The sequence below is a fragment of the Gallinula chloropus genome (assembly GCF_964237585.1).
Source record: "Gallinula chloropus genome assembly, chromosome: 3".
Lineage (NCBI taxonomy): Eukaryota > Metazoa > Chordata > Aves > Gruiformes > Rallidae > Gallinula > Gallinula chloropus.
The window spans coordinates 99,743,450-99,769,729 of NC_140087.1; the positions used below are offsets into that span (position 1 = coordinate 99,743,450).

The 26,280-nt window shown below is 34.9% G+C and overlaps 1 protein-coding gene across 1 annotated transcript in view; it reads left to right on the forward strand.

The window, feature by feature from the left end:
* Positions 1–26,280, forward strand: part of CSMD1 (CUB and Sushi multiple domains 1) — a gene marked incomplete at both ends in the record, with an annotated part of 1,089,811 nt that overhangs the window by 879,476 nt on the left and 184,055 nt on the right. The window contains 3 exons of the mRNA XM_084261313.1: positions 11,287–11,478; positions 14,779–14,905; positions 17,334–17,536. Of these exons, the coding sequence (XP_084117439.1) occupies positions 11,287–11,478; positions 14,779–14,905; positions 17,334–17,536 (522 nt within the window). The remainder of the gene's footprint in view (positions 1–11,286; positions 11,479–14,778; positions 14,906–17,333; positions 17,537–26,280) is intronic.

Sequence of the window (26,280 nt, forward strand, 5' to 3'; positions counted from 1 at the left end):
GCACAGGAATCTCTGCTCTAGTGCCTGGAGCACCTCCTGCCCCTCATTCTTCACTAACCTTGGTGTCTGCAGGGCTGTTTCTTTCACATATTCTCACTCTTCTCTCTGTTTGGGATTGCTCCAGGTGGGATTTTTTTCCCCCTTCTGAATTATATTCTTCCAGAGGTGCTACCACTGTCACTGACAGGCCCAGCCTTGGCCAGTAGTAGGCCCATCTTGGAGCTGCCTGGCATTGATTTTATCAGACCTAGGGGAGATTTCTAGCAGCATCTCACAAAAGCAACACCTGTAGCCCCCCTACCCCCACTACCAATAGCTTCTATGCAAACCCAATGCACCATCTCAGGAAAATCTTTCAAATTTATGAAGATATATATCTTTAGGTGGCTAGATTATATGTGAGCAAGCCTTATCCTGTGCATGAGCACTCAAAAAATTTTTTTTCTTTCATGAGCTCCCTCAGCAGTCCTGGATTAGGATGGAAGTAAACAATTTGTCCCTCTGTACTGGGTTTGGCTGGAATGGAGTTACTTCAGCTGATGCTGAGCAGTGCTTGACCAATGTCAGGATCTTCACTGTTACTTACTCCACTACACCAGCAGTGGGTAAGAGTGTGGGAAGTGACACAGCAGGGACAGCTGACCTAAATTGAACAGTGAGATATTCCATGCCATGTGACATCTTGCTTAGCAGAAAATCTTTGGAGAAGCTTTTCTGATGTAGCCATTGCCTGAGGACTGACTGGGTATCAGTCCACTTGTTATAAGGGTTTGCTTTCATATCCCTTGTTTGTTGGTGTGGGATTTTTTCCTTTTTTTTCCCCTTCACTTACTAAACTGTCTCTATCTTGACCCATAATAATATAATTATTATATAATAATATAATAATAATACAATAATAATAAAGATCTTGCTTTTGTCTTTCTGATTTTCTGCCCCATACCACTGGGGAGGAGCGAGGAAGCAACTGTGTGAGAGCTTACCTGCCAGCTGGCGTCAACCCACCAACCATACTGTATTCTCAGTGCCTACTGTCTTGTGGATAGCGTATGAATGTCAGGATGGTGCAATACCAAGGAAAAGAAAGCCAGACTTGGAGAGGAGGGAAGAAGAGAGAAGGAAGGGAATAGATGGGCATGTTTCCCTGTGTGCAGCTTGGAATAAGGGAATCTGTAGTATCACGGGATCACAGAATCACAAGGTTGGAAAAGACCTTTTAAGATCATCAAGTCCAACCATTCCCAAAAAAGATCAGGATACATATATAAGAAATGAGGAGAGCAAGACAAGCTTTCCAGAAAAAATTGAAAGCATATGCAGTGGGGGACTGAGACTACATTGGTGAGAGGGTTGCAAGAACTAAACTGGGAAGAAGAATCAAAAAGAACAGGGCAGTAATGGCATAATGTGATAGAAGTATATGATTATTAAAATGGTTTATAAAAAATCTTGGAGTGAAAGCCAGGCTTCTTTCTGAATTAAAATATGTGTATTGAGAATACCCATATGTGTATTGCAAATATCCATAAATGAGATTAATAATTTTTTTTGTTTAAAAAAATATCCTTTAACATAACAAAACAAAACCATTTTAGGTTCCAGCAGTTACATAACTTTTCATCCTTAAATCACTGAATTATCCCTCTGTGCATGGGATCAGAAAAAGGAAATATTTTAATGTTTTCACACTTTCTATTAAGGAAAACAGATACTTGAAATGAGTTATTAGAAAATATGCAAAAGGTTTATTTTTTTAAAGTTATTTTGATTTAGTTCTGATAATTGGCCATTGAACTGACATGTTGAAGGGGTCCAGGCTTTCCTGTGTATGGGTCAGAGAGTCTCATCCAATCTAAAGCCATTAGATCTTCCTGTTGTAATTTACAACTATTATCAAAAGAAGAGCTGCTCTGTAAAATCTCCTGTTATAAAGTTTAAAATCCATTTGTGCTTTGAAGGTGAGAAGCAGAGATCACTGTAGATGCCATATGCATGTGTTATTTTACATTTATATTGGAATTCTATCTTTAGAATACGAATGTAAGTTTTTTCAGTGATGCAATTCAGGTACGCTTCTTAAAGCCTATTTGTTTCTCATCTGCTGATGTATTCAGCCTAGCTATAGTGCGTGATTTAAATCTGCAAACAGATTTCAGTTCAATTTATAATCTCAAAAGTGCTGCCCTAAAGATTATGTTACTTTACTATTAAGGAAGTTATATTTGAAGCACTATTTCAAAAACCTTAGTGGTAACACAGTTTCCATGAATTAGTCAATGTCATGGCTTGAAGGTCAGAACTTTACCTTCTTTGACACCTCAGGTTGATATTTTTGTCTCATATTAAAAAAAAAAAAACAACAACCTATTTCTGTGAAGCCATTATAGACTTTTCCATTAGATGTATGTGCAGTTGGATTTACTGAATTTTAGCTGGCATTTATTCCAAACACTTCATGAAGAGTCCTATTTGTTTGCAGTGAGTAATTTCCTCTTTTCCAAGTTTCACATGAGTAGACACTAGTGTTACCGTCAAATTCTTCCCACTTCTGTTAATTACAAGAGTTTTCTCACAGCAGAAATTCCTGTGTGAAAACTTAGAAGACCTATATATCTTGTTTTTCTTTATTCCTGGCCTTCCTGCCTATTTTGCCCTCATGTTGGATGAAAAATTATGATTTCCAGTTTAGGACTATTGGTTCAACCCTCTTTCTTTTTTGGGAAAGAGAGTCAGCAGCTAATGAGACAAGGCCAACAACTGTTATTAGTATTCAAATAATTGTCTTACTGGTAAGTAGTCTCTTAAGACAGGTGGATGACCCAATCCACAATTAGAAATCTGATGGACTTTCTTGCAAGCTCCTTCTTGATGTAATTCTTATGTAAGATCTTTTAGGTGCCTCAGTGCCATCTTGCTGTGAAATTTATGAAAGTATAAACTATAAAAGTCTAATTATAAAATCTACACACCACATGTAAAGGTAGCATTCTGATCCATTCTTCTCATACTGTTATACAAAAGTAATGCATTATATAGGGTGGAGAGTTTTTTTAATGTTAGGCATTTCAAGTTCTTTTTGTACGCCCCTGAGTTTGACCTTAGCTTTCTTCTGACTATTTTCCCCTTTCTGAAAAATGTTGAAATGATCTCTTCTAAAATAACTCACAGAAAATACCTAATAATTTTTTTTAGTTTGAAATTAAATAGAGTTTATGAAACATAAATTTTCAGGAAACAATAATCCAAAATTAATTTGTAAGGATAATTACAGTTCAGATGCATGAATATGACTGTTTTCTGCCTTCTCCTCATTGTATGAGGGAATTGTTTACATTTCAACAGATTAAACTTGTTGCCCAAGAATCTAGTCATTTTTTTTATAACTGAAGATTAGTAATAAATAGAGAATGCATTATTCAGTCTTTAAAACTATATTTCCAAATGTTTTAAACTGTAAGAAAGATATTTCAGAATAAAATTAAGATTATTCCTTCAAAATTTACACACAGTTTAAAAATTACTCTGCCAAAATTATGTACATATGATAAATGAACAGAATTAGGGATACACAAAGAGAGTAGATGATTTGGAAACAAGATAGTTATAGGAGATAATTGCATATATCTATTTATTTCTATTCCTTCCTCTTCTGTAAATGTTCTAGTTGGTGAAAGTTGCTTAAGTCAGAATGATGAAGGTAGACTAGGTTTATGTGTTTATTCATCACAGTGTATTTAGAACTTGATTTTCAGAACTGTTTGGCATCAATGTCACTAGACAGAATAACAGATGATGTGTGTGCGTTGCTTCTGTATCGATGTGCAGATGATGGAGGTCTGTCAGTGCCATACTGGTTTTTATAAGCTTGTACAAAAGAGTTCAGACCAGTGCTCATCTCACAAGTAACCTTCAGGATGTTTTTATAAATACTGACTGGACTAGTCATTTCCCCAAGATTATAAAAGGGCATTCGACATAAAAGTATTCCTGAAGGTCTCTCTCTATAGATACATGAAGTTAGAGTTCTTAAACTCATATGGAATCTCACCTTTAATACCTGTTTCTCTTATTCTGGGTATAAATTGTAATTAATTATTCATTTACTTGCTGATTGCAAAGCTTACTTGTTTGCTTTCTATATATGCACAGTAATCACTTTGATGCAGGCACATGTATTTGCATACCTATTTCTTACAGTTATCATTATATTCTAAAAGTATTTTCTTTCACATACAAAAATGTCTTCTGCTACCTGTTTACATGTATTTAATTTGCTTCCTAAATATTTTTATTTTTGTTTGATGTGTGGATGTTATAGCTGAAAATGGGAGAACAGAAATTTTAAATAGGACATATGGACACAAAGAATCTGGGTTGAAACTGGTGAGAAAGGCCTTAAAAATTACAGAACAGAGTTCTTTCTCATTTTATGCTTAAGAGACAAGTTACTGACAACATGCATTAGCAGCACTGCTTTACACATTTACATAAATGTTCTTACATATTCCTTACATCAAGAAAAAGTGCTGAGATTTAGAAATTTTAGTATTAGAAAATGTTATCCATTGAAAGAGTGTCTCATCATGTAGTCAAACATAATTTGCTGGTAGATTGCAAAGCTTTTGAGAAATTGACAATGTACTTCTCTGTTTCCAAAGGGTAGAAAGCAGCAGGTATGATTACTTAATGTGAACTCATTCTTCTGTAGAAGCATGTAGCAATATATCAGTTTATTTGAAAAACATGGCTCCTTTGGTCTCTCTTTGATCTGTGTTAGAATGCATGTCAGTCACCAAGACATAAAAATATTTCATCCCTCCTTACAAAAACTTTCCAGATCCAAGAGAAAGAGATCTGGAGCTAATTTTTTCCCAGTGCATTCAGCCCATGCTCATTTGTCATTCTAGGTTCTTCGTAAGTTCATGCAAGGTTCTGATACCTCACTGTAGCCACATTAACCAAACACTTTTCTTTCCAAAGACTTTTCTATCATTCTAATTAGTTGGAGATTTTGTAATTGGCACATTTTCCAGTACATAATACAGACTTTTTTCTCTACAACTGTAGGTTTCAATAGCACATAAATGGTTCCAAGACAGAATGAAAATGCCAGGAACTCTCATTTTGAATTGCATTCATTTAATTAAATAGATGTTATGGATGCTTAAGATGCAACAACTGCAGAATGAGTATTTGTTGACATTTACATGCTTTAGAAATCCATTACAGACTCTGAACGTTAGCTCAAGTACCATTTCATACTTTTAATTACTCTTTGGTAGTTCAAAAATGGTTCTGCGTAAAACATATAGATTATGTTTATGAGCTTAAATTACTTGAGATTTAGATAACAGCAACAGAGTTCTTGATGTTTCCAGTGTTTTCACATTATCTTTTTTTAATATGAAAACATCTGTACATATTTCCATGTATGTACTGAAATAAGATGTATATGTGTATTTTTCCTTCATTTTTTTGGAGTCATCCCAAAATATTTTATCAAATGACTTTCAGAAGCTGAAAATAGATTATATATAGTTTATGAGGTCTGTCTTCTACGGCAAATAGAAATGAAACAGCATTAGCTTTTCACTGACCAAGGCCCACCACGTCTACACTTACAGTAGAGTAAGTAATATAAGAGATTATGGAACACTTTTTGGAGTCCCATGGACTGTGTTTTTAATCCTCTAGTGCTTAATATCTGAACTTCAAAAAACATCTACATGAATAATTAACCTTTCATGGCTTGTCTTATGAAGTTTTTGTGGAGATTAGTGGTATTGTCTCTTAATAGTATTTTCCCATCTGTAACAAACATTAATAATAGGAAATTATAAGTATAAAATTACTAATCTAAGCTGATATCATTGATAATGTTGAACTACACCTAAATATTATATATATAATGTTTTCAGGACCTGTTCTTTAGATTACACATCTAAAGTTTTGCAAATACTGCAGCTAGCATTTCTTTTAAAATGCCTTTATAATTTTGTCTGCTATGCTTCCTATTTAGAGTTCATGCTATAAATTGCTGGAGTCCACAGAAGTTCCAACACAGATTCATGGTTTGTTTTTGTTTTGGTCTGGGTTGTTTGGGGGTTTTTTGGGGTTTGTTTTCTTTTTTTTTAATATTTGCTAGAAAAAATATCCTTCTAATTCTTTTCACTTTTATTTAAAAAAAAAAAAAGTTACAGTTTGGTGACTATGGTGTTTACTTGGTAGTTAAAATGTTATGTGATCACATCTGGGCAAAGGTTCCATTATCATTCAAAATGAATCTGTGCAGCATCAGAACACGTAGTAGCAAAAATATGATCTGAATCTGAGACAAACATATGACTGAATTCCTGTAAAATTAACTAGCACATACAGAAGGAAAAACGAGCATTTTGGGATTTTATGCCAGTTTTGTATATGGTTTGGCAGAAAGTCAGAATGGCCTTAACAAGCAATAATTAATCCAACATAAAGATTATAAATAAAATTAACCTGTCAGAAATTGCTGAACAAATTTGCACCACAGGGCCACAGTATTGAGTTGTGATGTTACATTTATTTTACTGTCAAATCCATTCTTTTTTGGTTTGGTTTGGTTTGATTTTAAAACTATTCTTTTCCTTCTCCACGAGTAAAGGCTTTTTTGGTATATACTCTTTGCCAAAAAATGAACAAGGTTTACTACACTAGAAATTGAAAAAGGAAGGAATTAAACCTTGCAGCCTAATTTCTTTGGTGCTTATAGGGGATCTATAGTCTGGTTCCTAATAACAGTCTGCTTATGTGTTCTACCAAGACAGACATTACGTAACATGACTCAACATTCATTTGCGTAGGAATTTGGATGAGTACCACAGCTCATAATTCAGAGTGTTTTTCTTGCTTTTGTCCACTTTTTAGACCAGGAGCTCATAACTCACCCCACCCCCCTTCATAGATGGTTTAGTATTGAACTCAAGGTTAGTTTCTAGGGATCAAATATCTAAAGGTTGGCAATGTATACCTTTTAGGTGCTTACTTTTTTGTGCATTTTGCTTCAGGAGAATGATTAATTTCAAAATGCCTTAGGACTTCTTCCAGAAATAAGAGTAAGAAATTACTTATTTTAAATTGTCTGGTTTTCATATAGCTACTGTAGGTTTATATGCATTGGAAATGTATAGGTGCATATATATATGTGTGTGTGGGGGGGGGGGGGGGCAAGTAATCTGTATTCTTTCTTTCAATCTTACATTTGCAGGTATCTTAAAACTTTATCAGCCTCTGTTAAAGGTGCACTGTTACTATATAGAATTCCTGAGAATTTCTCTTAGAGACACAGAATGAACACTCCTTCACTTCTTTTACCTGAATTCATACTGAAAACAGGTTTTGGAGGGTACAAACTTGAAGTTGAACTGAAAGGTGTGCTCCAGGGATGCACTAACATACTCTACCCATTAATGGACACAAAAAATAATGCAAAGTAAAAATATTTTAATGCAAATAGTGTGGACATCATGTCCTCAGCTCCACTGTTTCACTCCCCAGATTTTCTTCTACTGTACTGAACTACTAACTAATGCAGATAGAACCAAAGTACTCATCATAATTAAACTGAGTTGAAAGAAGTTGTAATTAATAGTCTACATACATTACAGACAGGTTGATAACTTTACTCTGACAACTGGTATTTCTACATTCCTGATTATTTATATCAAATATGACAGAACAAATGATGTTGGATAAATAGTGTCAGGAGGTGATAGCCAATCATCAAGATGCATTCTGGCTGTTTTAGTTTTAAATTAACTGGTTTTTAGCCACTCGTTCTGATAATTGTCTAATGATACTCAGGTATAAGATAACTGGCAGCATTTTGCCATTCTAATAATCTTTCTCAGCAGTAAGAATACTGACTGCTGGCTTGCTTCAATGCCACATGAATCCAAGTAGCGTGATCATATGGATCTCATGACCATATTTCCCCTCTGTAAAAGTTCACAGAATCTACTTTAAGACTGAAGTTCTGTTGCAGTGTTTTGGCAATGAAAGTTCACAACAATATGGTCCTTTATGACAAATGGCACTAGATGGACAAGGTCATCAGGGAAAGAGGAGATAGAAAGTTCTACTTTTTTGTGTGTAATGAGAAGGGGAATAAATTGTGCTGGAAAGGCAGCTTGTCTGTGAATAGACAGGACAAGATCCTGCTACATTTACACATGATTAGCCGCACCTACACAAGTGAAAAACCCCAATTTTTAATAGGTCTGCTGAAAAACAGAGATAGTCTTGTGGAAATGTTTAGTGAACGTACATGAATTTTTTTCTAGAGTAGTATTCAAAGTGACACTTTAAAAATTAACATAAAACCCAGCAATAAATGTGTTGGATGTCCTTACCGGGAATATTCTGTTTTTTCAGATACAAAAAGTAATAATACTTTCTATTTTGTCATACTGTATATTTATACATAATGTGTTTTTCTAGGCACAATATTGTGAAAACAACCCTAAAAATTAAGGCTGCTGCTCGACTCTTCCTAAATTAACAATAATTAGAAGTTAAAATCAATATTCATTTTCTAAGGTCGCATTTTGATAAAATATCTAAATAATCAAAACAAATCAGTAAATGAAGGGTTTACTGTCTCAAGAATATTTTCATTTAGCTTCTATATTTCTGCTTCCAGTTAGATATTTTTACTTGCATGTTATTTTTTCTATATTGTGTGTGAAATAGGAAATTTAATGTTGATACCCAAGATAGTGAGTGGTTACGTTCTTTATGATCAGTTTATCTAACACTTTATCCCAAATAAATATTTGATTAGATTTGAGTTTAAAATAGACTGACAGAAATTCTTAACTCCTCTATTGATATAAATGCTCCCACTCAGTCTCAAAAATAAAATTTAAAAAAGCAATATATTTCTGTACAGGGCTTTATGTCCTCTGACACATGCACAGGCTGAGAAATTCCGATATGTTTTTTGAAATTCATATCTTTCCTTGTACATTTAATAAGGAGATTAAAATAATGAAATACTGCTACTTCTTGTGAAGTTCATCTCATCTGAATGACCTAATAATCCTGAGTATTTTTATAGTGTATGAAGAGAAATGGACCTTTTCAGAATAGCACAGTTCATGCAGTCTATTTAAGTGTCGTTAACTCCAGTGAGTTAACTTTGTGAAATTAACTCCATCCTGACCGAAACCAGGACATTTAGGTATCTACTTTTGGATGAGATTAGTGATACCCCAAATGTGAACTTAATTCTAAAAAACAGATGACTGGTTTAGATGTGGCTGTTTATATAATTAAAGCTGAGACCTAGTGAAAATGAATGCTACCTTTTTTATCTAAAAACAGTGTGTTTGCTTTTTTCATTTTTGTCAACAAAATGAAATCACAGGCATGTGCAAATATTCACATGGAAACAGTCTTTTTGCAAGGGAATAATGATGCATCTCTATAATCCATTTGTTCTGTGCGTGATTATACATACTCCTTCTGACACATTGGCTACACCTCTGTTAGTAAACTGATATTGTCAGAGCATGAGTTATGACTGTCTAGACTGCTGAAATATTAGGGTAAATGCTTCTAGCATGCAACTAGCTTGGCTTGTCCAGCACTCTCCCAATCTCAGGTGTAATGTTGTAGGCAGTGTGAGCTAAATTCCCAGGGAGTGGTTTGCACACAGCCATGGTCTTTTGAAGGGTAGTTGAGCTTAACAGTGCATGGCTGTGTTCACAGCATGCTCATCAGTCTTGGGGTTTGATGTTTCTTAAGATATTAGCACAGATAGAGATGCAGTGTCTATGTGATGATATGGCATTCTTTTATGAGAGGTATTCCTTTCCCCTAATTCTAGATACTTAAAAATCTAGGCTACTATAGCCTCCTATATAAAGAGAGAACCTAGGCTCAGTTTACAGTAAAGGGAGTACATAAGTATTTCCAGAAGCTGATTGAACTAACTTAGACAGCTATCTAAATATGAGTTGGTTTGACTATGAACGTACCCTAAGCTAACTAGTTCAAATTTAGCCCTCTGATGTTCAGAAGCCTGAGTTATGACGGTAAATACCAACTTTTGTGTCCAATTTATGAACAAAGAAAAAATGGTGTTTTGTATTTTCGGAGGACTCAGTTGTTGGACAGCTTTAGCATCTGTACAGGAGATAAAGCATGGTATTAGACTACTTGACATTTTTCCAACTGAGTTTGATCTTTTCAGCATCAGGAGAAAGGCAATGAGAAAAATATGATACCAACTCTAGTTTGTATATTTGTGAAATAATGGCAGGTTGTCTATGGATATTGTATTTACCATAAAGGTGTCTGATTCTCTCCTAATTAGTGAAAAGCCTCATGTAGAGAACAAGCTGAAAACAGCAAACTGAAGGGAAGACCAGCAGCCTGATTCAGAACCACATATGAAGCTGTTCAGTAAAATAAGTATAACAAAACGGAAACCATCTGTAGAGTCAGAGTAACTTATTTTGTCTGTGGACATGGTAGTAATTAATGAATAAATCCCCAAATCTTACTGGAGTTGAGAAAGATTAACCACTCTTTGTATTGCTGCAAGAACTGGACCACAAGGCAGTAGGAGGGATTTAGACTACATCTTTACATTTTTCACAATGGAGAAAATACAGAGGAAAGGGTAAAATATGGAAAGAGTTGTGGCTGCACAGAGTAGAACTTCCATTCCAAAGAGCACAGGCACAGCTGTTTATCCTATTGAGCACATGAATAGGCCAAAAAGGCGAATGCTAATTGAAAATGAATGTAGGAATATTTCTTCATTTTCAGCAGAGAAGAAACTGAAGCCATGCTATCTTGACACTAGGATGGATGAAATAACATTTGCATTTACATCCTGAGTTTCCACAATGATCTGCTGGCTTCATTATGGAGATTAGATGAGGAGGTGAAGTTCCCACTTAGTTCCAGATACAGGGTTGATGATGCTTCCTTTCCCCGAATAAAAAAGAAAGAATGGAAGTGGTATAAATTAATAAATTGCTCACTAATCTCTTTTGGTATAGTGTAGATAATACACTTTCTTCAATAGACTAATGCCACCATTAAATATCAAATTAATAACTAGTTATTGGTGTTGCACTTTCTTGTTTACACAAAATGTATGTGGATACATACAATCTAATTGAATTGTAAAAACATAATTTGCATCGAGAACAGATTCATTTCCGTTATACTGTGGCAGGTATTTTATATCTCTGTGTATTTTTTTTTCTTCTTTTCCCTTCCCAATTCTGTTTTCAGGTTTTGACCTAGTGAAGTGTGAAGATCCTGGCATACCAAATTATGGCTACAAGATCCGAGATGAAGGACATTTTATAGACACTGCGATTTTATACAGCTGTAATCCTGGCTATACAATGCATGGTAGCAGTATTATGACATGCTTAAGTGGAGATCGAAGAGTTTGGGACAAACCTTTGCCTACTTGCATAGGTAATACGGATTGTGACAGTGATATTTGAGCCTGGTGTTGTATGATGTGTAAACATATGTTAAATTTCAAGTAATGTTCTATTGTGAATATTTAAGTATGACTTCTCTGAAACAGATGGCTGGCTAGTAATGGCTAGAAAACTGCTGGGAAATGCTTCTTTCTGTAGGGCAACCTTTGATGAGAAACTACTGATGATGATATCCTGGATCATCAAGTCTGATATGCTGTAACAAACAGTGGTATTATATTCATAAGCTAAGCAAACCCCATCATAAAGCAGGATTTCTTTTACCTTATCTGTTTTCATCAGAAATTATTATTATCTACATCTTATTCCTATGAAGCTATTTTTTAATTTTCACCCCACATTGCTACATTGCTTTATCTGTGTGCTCTTGAGTTGTTGTTGCCATCTGTCAGAGTCTTGAGGTAGACCTTTTCTTACATCTTTGGGTCTCTAGTAATTGTTGTTCCTTACAACCAACGTAAATGTTAAATAGAGAAGTACTAGGTGAGATGCATAAAATAACTGAACACCAGTGTAGCTCTTATCCACTGTACATTTGCTAGGCAGTTTCTCTCCTCCAGTTTTGCTTTCCAGTCCAGTAATCACTAGTGACTTCCTGAGTTGAAGTTTCACATGGAGTTCCCATGAATCGTTGGGAAAATCTTCCTTTCTTTATCTTCTGAGTCTTAGTTTTTTCCTCTACTGCCTGCTGCAGGTGGGTCACCAACTGCTTTCAGCACTCACCTGACTACCAGAACTCTTACTTGTTGCCTGTCTTCCATATTGGGTTCTACATTCTCCATTCCAGAAGCTGCTTCTTGATGAACACATTCAAAGATCCACAGTCTACAAAGGAGCAAGCTCCCTTGCTTTCAAAAGTTCAGCTTACCCAGAGGGTAAGAGGCAGAAAAGGGTAGAATCATAGAATCATCGAATGGTTTGGGTTGGAAGGGACCACAAAGATCACCTAGATCCAACCCCCTGACATGGGCAGGGACACCCTTCACTACCATCAGTGAACAGCATTTCTGCTGTCTTAGAGGTGTTTTTTTTCTACTTGATTCTAGAATTATATATGTAAGTTTTATCTTCCATATATATGACAGGTCAAAAGAACTCTTTCCAGTTTTGATTTAAAGACTCCTACAGTTTTTTTATACATTCAGGTTCTCAAGCTCTTCAGTTTAATTGGCTATCTTCCTTTTCCTCTAAGTTTGCCCTTTTGTAGAGAGGAGCCATAATTAATCCTACCTTTGCCTATCTCCCTATTTAAGTGAAGTGATTAGCCTAAGGTTATTGCCTGTGATATTTTCTTGCACCTGTGTTCACCACAAAGTATTTGAATCAATTCTAAAATACTTCTAAGTTCCATGGTGAATTAATCCATCCACTTACCTATTTCCTTTTCTTAATATGAAGATTGGTCCTCTATAAGTGGGGTGTTATAAACTTAACCATGCTAAATAAATAAATGCATAAATACACAAATGAATAAATAAAATCATATACATTCCAACTGGACCTGAGGAAGATAGGAAGATGAACCAAGTGCATCTAAAGGACATTCCCATCTTTGTTTCTGAAGAAAATGTTTCATAAGGGTTACTTCAAGAAGTTTGTGACCAATATGTATGCTTTTTCTTGCTAACTTTATTTAGTTTACTGCATCAGTACTGTGTAATTGTCTCTCCACTTCCATATCTTTACCTGTATTATAAGTTTTCTTGATAACAATATACATTCAAGCTTCTGTATTCCACTTAATGATTGCTTGGTTTTGTTTTTGTTTGGGTTTTTTAGTTTGGCTTTTTTTTTAACTACACTTTGATTTTGTACTTTTCATTGCTAGATTTTGTTTCTGTATTGTGTTTGGAATAACTTCTACCAAAATCTTATTTTGTGATGATCTCACGTCATCTGTAAGTGGAATTATTTCTCAGTATCAATAGTAACCCAAGACAGATTTTATTCTTAGTTTCTGTCTGTTCAATCACAAAGCTATCTTTCTATGTACCTTTATCTCTTTACGTATCTTTTTATTTGCTGTCCTTGTTCCTATCTTTAAAATCAAATTTGGAAAATGCTTCAGGTTTTTATCAACTGTCTCTTCCTGTTTCTCAATTTAAAACTTCTGAAATATTAATTATCTCCCCAAGAAGTCAAACATTCACCATTCTCTCTGAAAATTTTCTAAAGCTGAATATTTCTCAGCAGCCTTTCACAGTCTGTTACCTTCATTAAATTGTTACAGTTTTTTTCTACTGCTCTATGCACATGAAAATTTGTAATCTTTACTGGTAACACTTTAATTCTCAGCAGTGACTTGGTGGAATATATGACTTCTTATTTGATAGGACTGTTGCTCATAGATGATTTCGTTCAACTTCCATGGTTCTTTCAAGATCTGTGTCTTACACGATGCTTGCTGTACAGCTGTGCTTGAGGAGTTCTCTGTTGTAGCATTTTTTTAATAGCACTACTTGTAAGGCAACACTGTAAATAATTCAGGAGTACAGGTACATTACTTAATGGAAGAGTTACTGATCCTTTTTGGTTCAGTGGTACCTGACTGTTGCACAGTTTCATCTGAGTGATTTATACTGGACAGACAACAGCATGGTGCTCTAAACAAGCAACATAAGAACAATTTAATACTGGATGTTTACTTAGCACTGAAATTGGTCTCTCCACAAAGCTAAGATAGCATTGATACTAAAAACGTATAACAAACAACACTGCATACTTTCAGTCATAGCTTTCTGATTTACTCTCTTACTTGCATATGGTATTTAAATTTCTAAATACTAAAGGAAATTGCTAGTCTATACCTAACTGCTTTCTGATATAATTGAACCTGGAGTTACAGAAAAGAAATGTAAAAACATTAGAAGAAGAAAACCTGCACAATTGTAATTAGAAAACTCAGCACTGTAAAGTCTGAATTTGAGCAGCTAGAGGAGCCAAACATGTTAAATGGGATGTTTCTGAAGCATTTTTTCTCCCTTGCTGATACTAAAGTTGTGCTTTTGTACTCTCAGTTCATCTTGAACTACTCTTGTTTGTAAAATAACATAACCATGGAAGTATGGTTCATTGCTTTATGAAAAGGTAGGAATGAGATCATTATATGTGCATTTTAAACTCTTGCACATGTCCTTGTTTGTATGTGTGTGTACTACTTCAAACATTCTGTTACCTTTTTAGAATAAAGAGATGTGTATTGGGTTGAAAATGAAAGTGCAAAATACTACAGTCTTGTTAAAAATAAATGTAATCCTTGCCTGTTTTGTAGCTGAGTGTGGTGGCCGAATTCATGCTGCTACATCAGGGCGCATTTTGTCCCCTGGTTACCCAGCACCATATGACAATAATCTTCACTGCACTTGGATTATTGAAGCAGATCCAGGAAAGACAATAAGGTACATGCTTAATTTCAATATTTACTGTTGACTTCAGAATTATATAAATTATACTCTGTGCCTTATATTCTCACACTCCTCTGCACAATTTTTTGTTTATTAACTCCTTCTAACATTAATAAAGTTGATGCTTGTCATTCTGGCATTTATGAGCGCCATTCCTCTAGGGAACCTGTGTACCTAATTTGTGTAGGGGACACCTAGGCATGTAATTGAGAACTGTGAACTCTGTTTGATAATACGGCCTATAAATCTTCAGAGTCGCAGAGCAGTGCACTGCTATGCCTTTTTTTGAGATGTAAACAAGCTGAAGTGCCAAGCTGCCAACCTGTGGTTTCAAAATTCTTCCCTCGAGTCATTGTAATGCCATTCTTTTGTATCTTAGTGTTGCATTCAATGTAATTTGTTTTAAACCAAATATAATTGTTCAAGTCTATTTCTTAAATAGGTCACATCCACCAGTGGTTCCTAACTCACTGCCAGGAGTGCTCAGATAGCAGGCATCTTGCACCTTGTTGGGTATCATACTAGGAAATCTTTTTTTGTCATAAATGCTTTGATCTGATAAGGATTTTAGAAATGACAGCAGCAGCATGGAAGATTAGTGATATAAAACTGTATATACTGCTCTGAAGGTTTTCATTTTCCATTGCTGGTCAATTCAGTCATAATATTATCATAAATAACATTTTGGATTGTGTAACAGAACTTTTCCCCATAATCAGTTGAATAATAAGATCAGCAATGTTTCTGAAGACATTGAGAATAATCAAATTTGAGAAAATTTATGAGATTTTAATAAGAAGTGTATATCAGACTGAGAAAATACTTTACAGACAAGGACTGGAAAATTTCTCCAAATAGAGTAGACAGCATAGCAAAAAAAGGAATAAATTAGAAGAATACAGAAAATGAGAAAAACACAACTGGTGATTAATGCACGAAATAAAGATACATGCCAAAAACTGAGTGAAGGAATCTAGAGCTTTATTATCTACAATGATTTATAGAAAAATGATGGAGGATTCAAGAATTCAGCAGAAGGAAGTTAGTCATACAGGAAATTTTAAAAGACTCTTTCCTCATCAATTTGACATACTACCAAGAAAGACTATCATACTTTGCTGCTGAAGTATATCTAAATCACTCAAATGGAAGGAATACCAATATTTAAAGATTATTTCAGCTCCATTTTTCTGTAATAACACAAAATTAAAAACTTTGAACTGGCAAATTCTGTTCAACATTCAAAATAGTTTGTCCACTCCAAGCGGGAACTTGCTGTGAAAACAAGAGTATAACAAAAACATTTAACTTCTAATCATAATAGTTAAGCTTAATTTCTGTACTTTTAAAATATTTTTAATACTAATATGTTTAATTATATGCAAAAGAGATTAGGTTTATATTTCAGTAACAGAAAAAAGTGTCATTTGCAGTAGATGTGTTACTTCATAATGCTAGGTATTTATTTTTGGGCAAAAAGTTAGCAAAAGTAGGCTGTTTCATTATTCAGTTTATGGGAACAATAGTTTTAAGTGATCACTTAAATGAAAATTATTGTCTTAAAATTAAAAGGGCAAAAATACAAGTAAATGACAAGTTATTCACCTATTTTCTGTTTTCATATTTCATATTCCCATTTCACTAAACCAAATTATGAATTCATTTCATCTTAGATGATTTCAATCCATCATTTACATTTAAATGACATTTTTAAAAATAATTATTTTCAATTAATGAAAAATGTAATGAAGAAATATCAGCACATACCTACTTGGAACAAAAATAAGTTTTGATATTTACCTATTTGATTTCTTCAATGTAAATAGTCAGAACTTGAGCCTAATGCAATATTGTGACTAATAACATAGCACTCTTGAACACCTTTGTAAATATAATACTTCACCTGGAGACAAAAATAGATTATTCTACTATAACAGAAGTTTATATTTTACTAATATTGGCATAAGATAAAGATAGGTTAATAGATTTTCTGGCTTTTTTATAGGACTGAAAATGTCATGCTAACACAGTTCCCTGTTCTATATATGCTACTGTCCAGTAGCTACTGCATATAATTCAAGCCAGTCAGTGTTCTTAGTGTCCTCAGTTGAATAAACAGAGGAAATCTTCCATTTCCTGTCCCTTAGGATATCTATCATAACAATAAATTAATTTATAGAAGAAATCCTATATGCCCCATAATGGTGTTTTCTCTAGTTCAGGTGTTTATGGAACAGAATGGCATCTTTCTTACAAGATCAGCTCATCCAACAGGAAAACTGGGTAACCCTCATTGACCACCATCCCATCTTCAGTCCTTAACAACTTTTCAAAACTAAGTTCTGTTTGGGAATGATTTCTTGGAGTTTTCTATAATTCTGTTTAATTTGTAATTTATAGTGCTTTTACTTTCTCTTTGCAGTCTTCATTTTATTGTTTTTGACACTGAGGTTGCTCATGACATCTTGAAGGTTTGGGATGGGCCTATGGAGAGCAGCATACTTCTGAAAGAATGGAGTGGCTCAGCCCTTCCAGAGGACATTCACAGCACTTTCAACTCATTGTCATTACAATTTGACAGTGACTTCTTCATCAGCAAATCAGGCTTCTCCATTCAATTTTCAAGTATGTAAATATTCTTTCATCTCAAATGGAATAATTATATACACTATTTATATACATTAACCTTATATATATATGAACAGTTTCCCCTCTTACAACATCCTTGGTCTTTAAAAAAAGAGTTGATATTATTTCAATTATTTTGTATATTCATGCAAATAGCTGTGATTACGGTGAATATGTGGATTTGATTTGAATGTTCAAGTTTTATTAGTCCTCATTTTGTACAGCAACCACATGCCTAGCGTTCTGTGATTAGCATTATTTAACAAGTCAAAATAAACAAACATGCTTTTTTCTGCACTGACAGTTTTAAATATTTCCACCAGTGCTACCTATGTGTTATTTTGTGTTTATAATTCATGTGATTTGGTTGTGTTTTTTTCCCTCACAACATTGGTTTCATGATACATCACTTTTATAACTTTAACCGCTCTTTGTGTATGTAATTAAACTGAAGATCAAAATATATCTTACTGTATTGAGTTATTCAAATATTTACCATTAAATATATTTAAATATTTACTATCAAGGTAACCAAAATTAAGCTCTCAGTGACCTGGATGAGGAGACAGAGTGACCCTCAGTAAGTTTACAGGTGACACCAATTTGTGTGCGAGTGTTGAGTATGAGGGTAGAAAGGCTCTACAGAGAGATCCGGACAGGCTGGATTGATGGGCCAAGGCCAAGTGCTGCATTCTGCAGTCAGGTCACAAAAAATTCCATACAATACTACAGGCTTGGGCATCTTTATATATCTAGTAAGAATGTATGTAACTGTATATTTGCTCAGGAACATCAAAAAATTATGAATTAGTAAAATACGTGAGTGTAGGAGTATTAATTAAAACCTGTTCTGTAGGCTCTGTAAGAGGTAAAGGGCACTAATAAGCTGTCAGTCATTAGTATTTGCATGGGGAAATACACATTGGGGGTTTCCTGGTCCCTAAATAATGCATTTTACTTTTACCAGTTTACTTTATTTGGCTTGATTTTTTTTCTGAATGTTGTACCCCCCAAACTATAGGTTCTTTCATCAGTCCTAAAACATCTAGTTACAATACTCAAAATTATTAATGACAAAGAGCAGAACAAATGTTTCTAAAATTTCTCACCAGTCTTCTATATAATGTGCTGCTTTTCAAGTTGTTGGAAAAAAGTTAAATTTTACATTTATGGAAATAAAGGGTGTTTTTTTACTCTGTTAAGGTTAGCAAACACTTTTTCTATTGTATGAATATGTTTGTAAGTTTATGCACAAATTTTGACAGAAGGAAAATATTTAAGAAGTTAAATTTGTCAGCACATTTTTTGACCTTCAGCAATACTTACAGTAATGGACAATTTAATGCCTTAGGGGTGAAGAAATTATTTTGTCATCTTAGTATAATATCTGATGGATGCGCTGACTGATCATGCTGACAATTGCAGTGTATGTCTTACTGGAATTTATTGGAATTAGTGGTGAAGAACTGAATGCCTCAGCTAAGTAAAGGGGAAATGATATTAAACTTTCATTCACCCTGCTTGACAAGTAGAATGTTTTATTAGTTTTTTAATCATAAGGAGTAAAAAAAATATGATTTAAAGAATAAAGTAAATTAAAATAAATGTTAAATTATTTCATCTAAATATCAGAGCTTAGGTTGTTTAGTCTCCTTGAGGCAATGGGCAGACTGCTGTGGCCTTCATATGTAAAGGATTTAAACTAATCAATTTATGACTAGAGTGATGATCTTTGCCTGTTTTAGTATTCATAGTGTATTCAAATTGTAGGACAGTTTATAACAGAGCTGCATAGAATATTTAAATTTCACTACTTTATTGGTTTGTAACTCAGTGAATAAAAGTGTCTTGAGTTGCTTGAACTCTTTTGTGGTAATTGCAGATCTAAGTGATTTATTACACATTCTACGAAAGTAACTACTCAAGTTTTGTGTCTTTGTGTCACATGAAGGATTTTTAAGTCTTGCATTTATTAATGACTATATATTAATGACTAAACATTAATTACAATCCAAGAAGTAAACTTAAAGTGCAGAATTTTATTGGAGTGATTGGATAACCTTCAATAATCTGGACTTCTTACACATGCAACTTCTGTACTGGATTCTGCAGCTGAGATCAGTGTCTACATCAATGAACATCCAATTATGGGATAATACAAACTATATATATGTGAGAGTATAGGTGAAATGAGCAGCTTAAAGACAAAGCATTAAAATGCTGACCTTCAGCTGGAGAATTTGTTTCACTACTCTGGCAATTTGTTGATTACTTTCTATACTTCGCACTCTAGAACGCCCATATTGTATCAGCCTAAAAAAGAGATGTTAGGAAAGGACGGTATCAGGTAGATCAGAAAATATTGCCTATAAATAACTTGCTGTTGATCGTAAATATAATTAGAGGTGTTTTTAAACGAAAATTGTAAGTGGCTGAAGCTTACAAAATGTTTGAACGCTGTTAAAATTGCCTAGTCTTGCCCATTCAGCTCAGCGTACAGAGCATGAGGACACGAACTGACAAGAGTGATTATGTTAATTGTAATCAGCTTAATGCTTTTCATTAAAACTTAATTACCATTTAATCATGCATAAAAGGACAAAAAATGGAGTTCACTGTACAAAATTGACATTTACTCTAGGGGTTAAGTGCATTTAAACTATGTATTACAAGCCAGGGATGTCAGCCAACTCTTTCTGGTCACCATACAAAAAGTGAACACAAGGAAGTTATAGGCAAATTTGATATTTGGCTTCCTTATTACAAAGAAACAAAGTTCCTGGCAGCAAAAGCTTCTTGCCTGAGTTAACCATAACAAAAAAAAAAAAGAGTTGTTTTCTAATTTAGCTTAATTCTGTCCTACAGGTCTAAGGTAAAATGACAAATTTCTCTCTGAATCATAGAATCATAGAATGGCATGGATTGGAAGGGACCCCAAGGATCATAGAGCTCCAACCCCCCTACCACAGGCAGGGACACCAACCTCCAGCCTGGATCTACACAAGGTTGCCCAGGGCCCCATCCAACCTGGCCTTGAACACCTCCAGGGATGGGGAATCCACTACCTCTCTGGGCAGCCTGTTCCTTCACCTCACCATTCTCCCTGTAAAAAACTTCCCCCTAACATCTAATCTAAACCTTCCTTCCTTTAGTTTTAATCCATTCTCCCTTGTCCTGCCATTGTCTACCCTTTTAAAAAGTTGAATCCCCTCCCGTTTGTATGTTCCCTTTAGGTACTGGAAGGTTGCAAAGAGGTCCCCCCGCAACCTTCTCTTCTCCAGTCTGAACAAGCCCAGATCCCTCAGCCTCTCTTCATAGGGGAGGTACTCCAGCCCTCTAATCATTTTCGTGGCCCTCCTCTGAACCCTCTCCAACAGTTCTACATCTTTCATGTATTGCGGGCCCCAGATCTGGACACAGTACTCCAGATGGGGCCTCACAAGAGCAGAGTAGAGAGGGACCATCACCTCCCTGTACCTTCTGGCCACCCCTCTTCTGATGGAGCCCAGGATACCATTCAACTTGTGAATGAATTCACCTTTATGTCTCTGAGGACCACCTCCCAGTAGATATTGGCCAACAAGTCCTTAAACAGCCTAAAGTTTACTCTCCTAAAGTTCAGCATCCTGATGCCACTCTTTGCCAGGCCCACATTCCTTGAGGTCTCAAAATCAACTAGGGCATGGTCACTACAGCCCAGGTTGTCTCCAACCTTAACACCTTTAATGATCTCCTCCATTTTGGTGAGCACCAGGTCCAGCAATGCATCACCTCTGGTCAGTCTGTCCAAAACCTGAAACAGAGAGTTGTCATCTATAGACTCCAGGAGTCTCCTGGATCTCTTACAGCTCACCATGTGGTATTCCCAGCAGATGTCTGGGTGGTTAAAGTCCCCCATCAGGATGAGTGCCTGTGACCGTGATGCCTCCTGCAGCTGAAGGAGGAAAGCCTCATCAGTAGTCTCTCTTTGATCAGGTGGCCTGTAGTAGACCCCTATCACCAGCTGCTCTTTATTAGCCCCATCCCTAATTCTGACCCGCAGACTCTCCCCCTGCTCCTGACCACTTCTCAGAGAGAGCTCCTCACAATCTATCCACTTTTTAACATAGAGGGCAACTCCACCACCCTTCCTACCTAGCCTATCCCTTCTAAAAGTTGCCTTAACCTTTTTATCAGCTGTAGATCTGTGTACATTGTAAGGAATGAAACTGAAATGAAACTAGCCACCTGTGCTGAAGCAGATTAATTCTGCTCTGAATGTTTAATCTTCAACTGCTCTAAACTTCTGACAGCTCTCATATCCCATATTTGTGAATGGTCCATTGCTTTTATTCACCACCAGCTTATTTTATTGGGAGCATGTTTATATCTAACCGTATGATTATTTAGTTTATTTTTAACAAAACCAATAGAAGTGAGAGATGGTAAGAACAGCACTGGCAGTTGCTAGTCATGTTATCCTTCTTGCAGACTCAGTTAGCATTATTTTATTTCTTGAACTAAGTTCTCAGCTATTGTAACTTAAGAGAACTCTGTCCTTTTCCTAAGTTAAATCTTGCATTCATAGTTCCTCAGCCAGTTTCCTAGATTTTGCTCCTGAAGACTGTAACACATCAAAGTATTAATCGCATTCTTCTGATAATGGAAAAAAAAAAATTGGAAGTGTCTAGCTTTTCTAGAGTCAGACCCATCTGTGATAGTTTTCTATGCCTACCTCTGGTTTTATGACATTGTTTATTCTCTTAGTCATAATATTCCATAGGTATATGCTTTAAATTACAATATGGTGTATTAACAATTAACGATACAGCTATCTCTGCTTTCATATAAACAAGTAAGTGTAGGGTTTTTTTCCAAAAAAAGAGTAACTGGCAAAAATTTAAAAAAGAAACAAAGAGGTTTTTCTCAATTTCTTTGTCATATTTCCATATTATTACAAAAACATCAGCTATTCATTAGAAGATAAAAAAATTAAAACATTTATATAGTTGATTTAGTCCAGTTTTGTTTGGGGTTTTTTTTGCCTGCTTTTCCAATATTTTTAAAATTTGTTCTTGAAGAAAATGTGAAGTTAAGCAATGAATATTTTTCTTAACACAAGTCATCAATTATGACAACAAAACTAAAAAAATTATACCAACCAGTTCATTAGAACAGTTACTAGGAAATTATAGTGTTGGATGTTGACACATCTGTTGATAACAGATCTTCTAACAGAGGCTTAAGCATCAGTGGTTCTGTGTTTGATAGTTCCTAACGACACTGGGCTTAATCTGACAAACCTGTTTAAGCAATAATACCGTCTTTCAAGTTTTGTAAATCCATTTAATCAATAGTTTGTCTACAGATGTTTTTAGTGTAACTATGTCACCTATCTTCAACTGTTGTCTTGTGAATTGTTCCTTTATTGCTCTTTTTTTTTTCGCTGAACTATCTTTTAATCACTAACCAAATGTCCTGATCTACTAGATTTACAGTATCACAGACTCACAGAATCACTAGGTTGGAAAAGAACTTTGAGATCATCGAGTCCAACCATACCTGTCCTCTACTAAACCAAAATATACTTAGTAATATAAGCATTTCCATGACAGAATCTTCATTGCTAACATTGGTATACAGTTGTTACAGCTTGATACACAAACAAATTATCAAGAAAAGGGGTTAGCACAAAAATATATTTCAAAGAAATTAACACATCCATAATCACATATCTGCCTTACTTTGGGGGTTGGACCTGATGATCTCTCGAGGTCCCTTCCAACCCCTAAGATACTATGATTTTATGATTCTGTGATACTAAGTAGCAAAATTTTGAGATCAAAGAAAATTAAATCCATTAAGAGAACTTTTTTTTAAAATGAATAACAGGACACAAGACACAAGAATTGAAGATTCCCTTTTAAAATCTATAGCCTATTAATTTCTCAGTTCGGTCTCTTCTCTTGCTGTCTGTGATATTACAAATGTTGCTTTGCATGCTCATAATAGAAGAGTTTCATTAGCATGAAACAGATTCATTAGCATGAAATTGTGTCATAACATTTCTATAAATCATCATCTAATCCATGGACTGGGCAAAGCATCCTCAGCTTCATAGGGGAAGCAGTTCTTTGGTTCCTGTGCAACTAAGCAGATATGAAGCTTGTAGGTTACTTTGATGGTTATCTCTAAATTTAGGAACTTTTGTACTTGAGACATAATGAAATAGGCTGCATTAGCATTTGGATTATTTGTTTTCTTTACACCCTTGAACAATACAAGATGTTTACATGTGTGATTGATGCTAAACTGCACAGGTTTTAGTCTGTATATTTATATATATTATGTGAGATACATTTTAGAGAGCAAAACTGTTTCACATTTGGAAATGTTTGTTAGTCTGGAATCGCAGCAAATCCTATGTATAGTGTCTCAACTTTGGCATGTCAAAATCCTTCTCAAACCTGTTATGCAAGCATGATGCACTGAGAAAGTGAAGTTGTGCATTGCCTGCAATTTACAAGCTCAGCTACTGAAAAGTATTATTTTTGCAACCATGTGGAGCAGAAATAATAATCTCTGTAGCATACACTGCAGTGAATGGTTTACATGATCGTTGACCATAGATATAGTGAAATCAATATTGATGATGGGTTCTTCAGCTACAACAGGCTACAGGCTACACAAACTGATAACACAAAGAAGTGTCCTTCAGTTGAAAGATAATATAGGCACAAATCTAACATATTGCTCACAAGGCTACAGGCACACAAATACAGTGTATCATATTCTCAAAAAACATCTCCTGTTGATTTTCAGTCATTTCAAATCAAACTTGAAAATGTAATTGGTGAGCCAACTCCAAAAAAAGTTGGCTTTTAAGTTAATAATATCCCAGAATCCAAGAGGATTCTGGGATATTATTAACTTAATACCAAAGATGCTTAACATAGCGGCTGCCAACATATGCAGGTTTAAAAAACTCCTAGCAGTCTGTGGTTTTTCCAGCTACCCGTTCTTCTGCCACCTACCTCTAGTTCCATCTTTTATGTACACGGAAGCCTTCTGAGCAGGTGAGATAGTAGGACGTGGGAAATCTGTACAGGGTGTTACTTTCTAACCCACTGAATGAAGTATCTTACTGCTTAGAACACGTGGAAGAACTGAGAAGCAGTGGTATAGTCCTCTTCCAGCTTAATAGAATCCTAATCCCATCTCCTGTCTATGCCATTTTAGGCACCTAATCTTTCTCAGTCATTTCTAAAAAGCCCAACTATGCTTGATTTAGCATTCTTGAGTCCAAAATGTAGTTATTTTTTCCCTGCTTTGCAACTTGTGTGTTTTAATTGTGTTCAGCTTTAAGTGTCTGAATTCCTCATTTTTAAAAAAAAATTGCATATGGCAGTGTTACATCACAGCACTGACATGGACTTTCTCCTAAGTTTGTAAACTAGATATTAATTGCATGTCTTTATATTAGTGTAGGGACTGAGAAGAAAAGAGCCTGATATAAAAGAAGACCAATGACAGAAGAACTGCATATTTCTAATGTCTGGTTACTTATCAATTTATATAACCTCTATACCCCTTAGATACTTGAACAATGCCAAATGAAACAATAGTAGACTTCTGATTTTCCTGCAGTTATAGAACCTCTTGGGGAATCTTGAGAAGTAAAATAACTTGGAAACGAGACAAAAAGTCTAACTGTTCACTTTACTAGATGACACATTGGTGCTTAAATGTCTGGTGTTTTGTTTAATAAGGATCATGTGTAGTTGGCATGATAAAAAGGTTCGTTTCAAATACATAAAATAACTCCTGATGCTTCAGGAACAAAAGTATAAAGAACATTTTGGTGCTTAGTAAACATCTGTCATTGTTTTTAGATTTTAGAACTTGGTATATAACAAATAGAGTTAAGGAAATGAATATTAAAATGCATCAGTCCTTCATAATTAGTGCATACTTTACATAGTCAAAATGGGAAAAAAAGTTTGCAGAGGTATTTTGCATATCCTTTTAAGGAAAAAATTATAGTCAGACACTTGTTAAAAAAAAATAACGACGGAGTTGGGTTTATGTTCATATATTTGAAAGAATTATGATTCTTTAATAGATATGCACTACAGTGATCCATTTTTTAGTGCTGTTCTTGTCTGTCAAGTAAGAAATAACTTCTCTGAGGTCCTGACCATACTTTCCTTCCCCTGTGACCAAGTATACGTTTAGTAAACTACACTAATATGGGATGTCAGGTAAATTGTCAGACTGGTGCCTGGGGAGTGCTTACACAGTACTCATTAGCAGTGACAGCCATTACTTTAATTCTTGGATTGATGCTTATAAATTCTAGTGGAAACAATTCCACCACTGTTAAAAAACCTGTCGTGTCTATTGCTTCATTTAGATATGGTAACGATATCCCAAGGTACAAGATGTACTATTTGGGAATGGAAACAAGGTCAAAAAAATTTAACTAATGAAAGATTAATGAAAATTTCTGTGTTTGTCATGTGTTAGTCACGATAACCAATGAGTTCTTATATAGGTATGTTCTACAGTTTCTGTGATTTGTCTAAGTGACCACGTTTGCTAAAACATGCATAAAACCTTTTTACTAATCTCACATGTTTTGATCAATCTTTTTCCAACCTTTCTGTCTCCTGCAAATTTACAATACAGGAAAAGAAAAAAGTTTTCCAGTTGTACAACCTGGAAAATATTTCTGTTTTGCAAATGTTCAGTTGCTCCTGCTG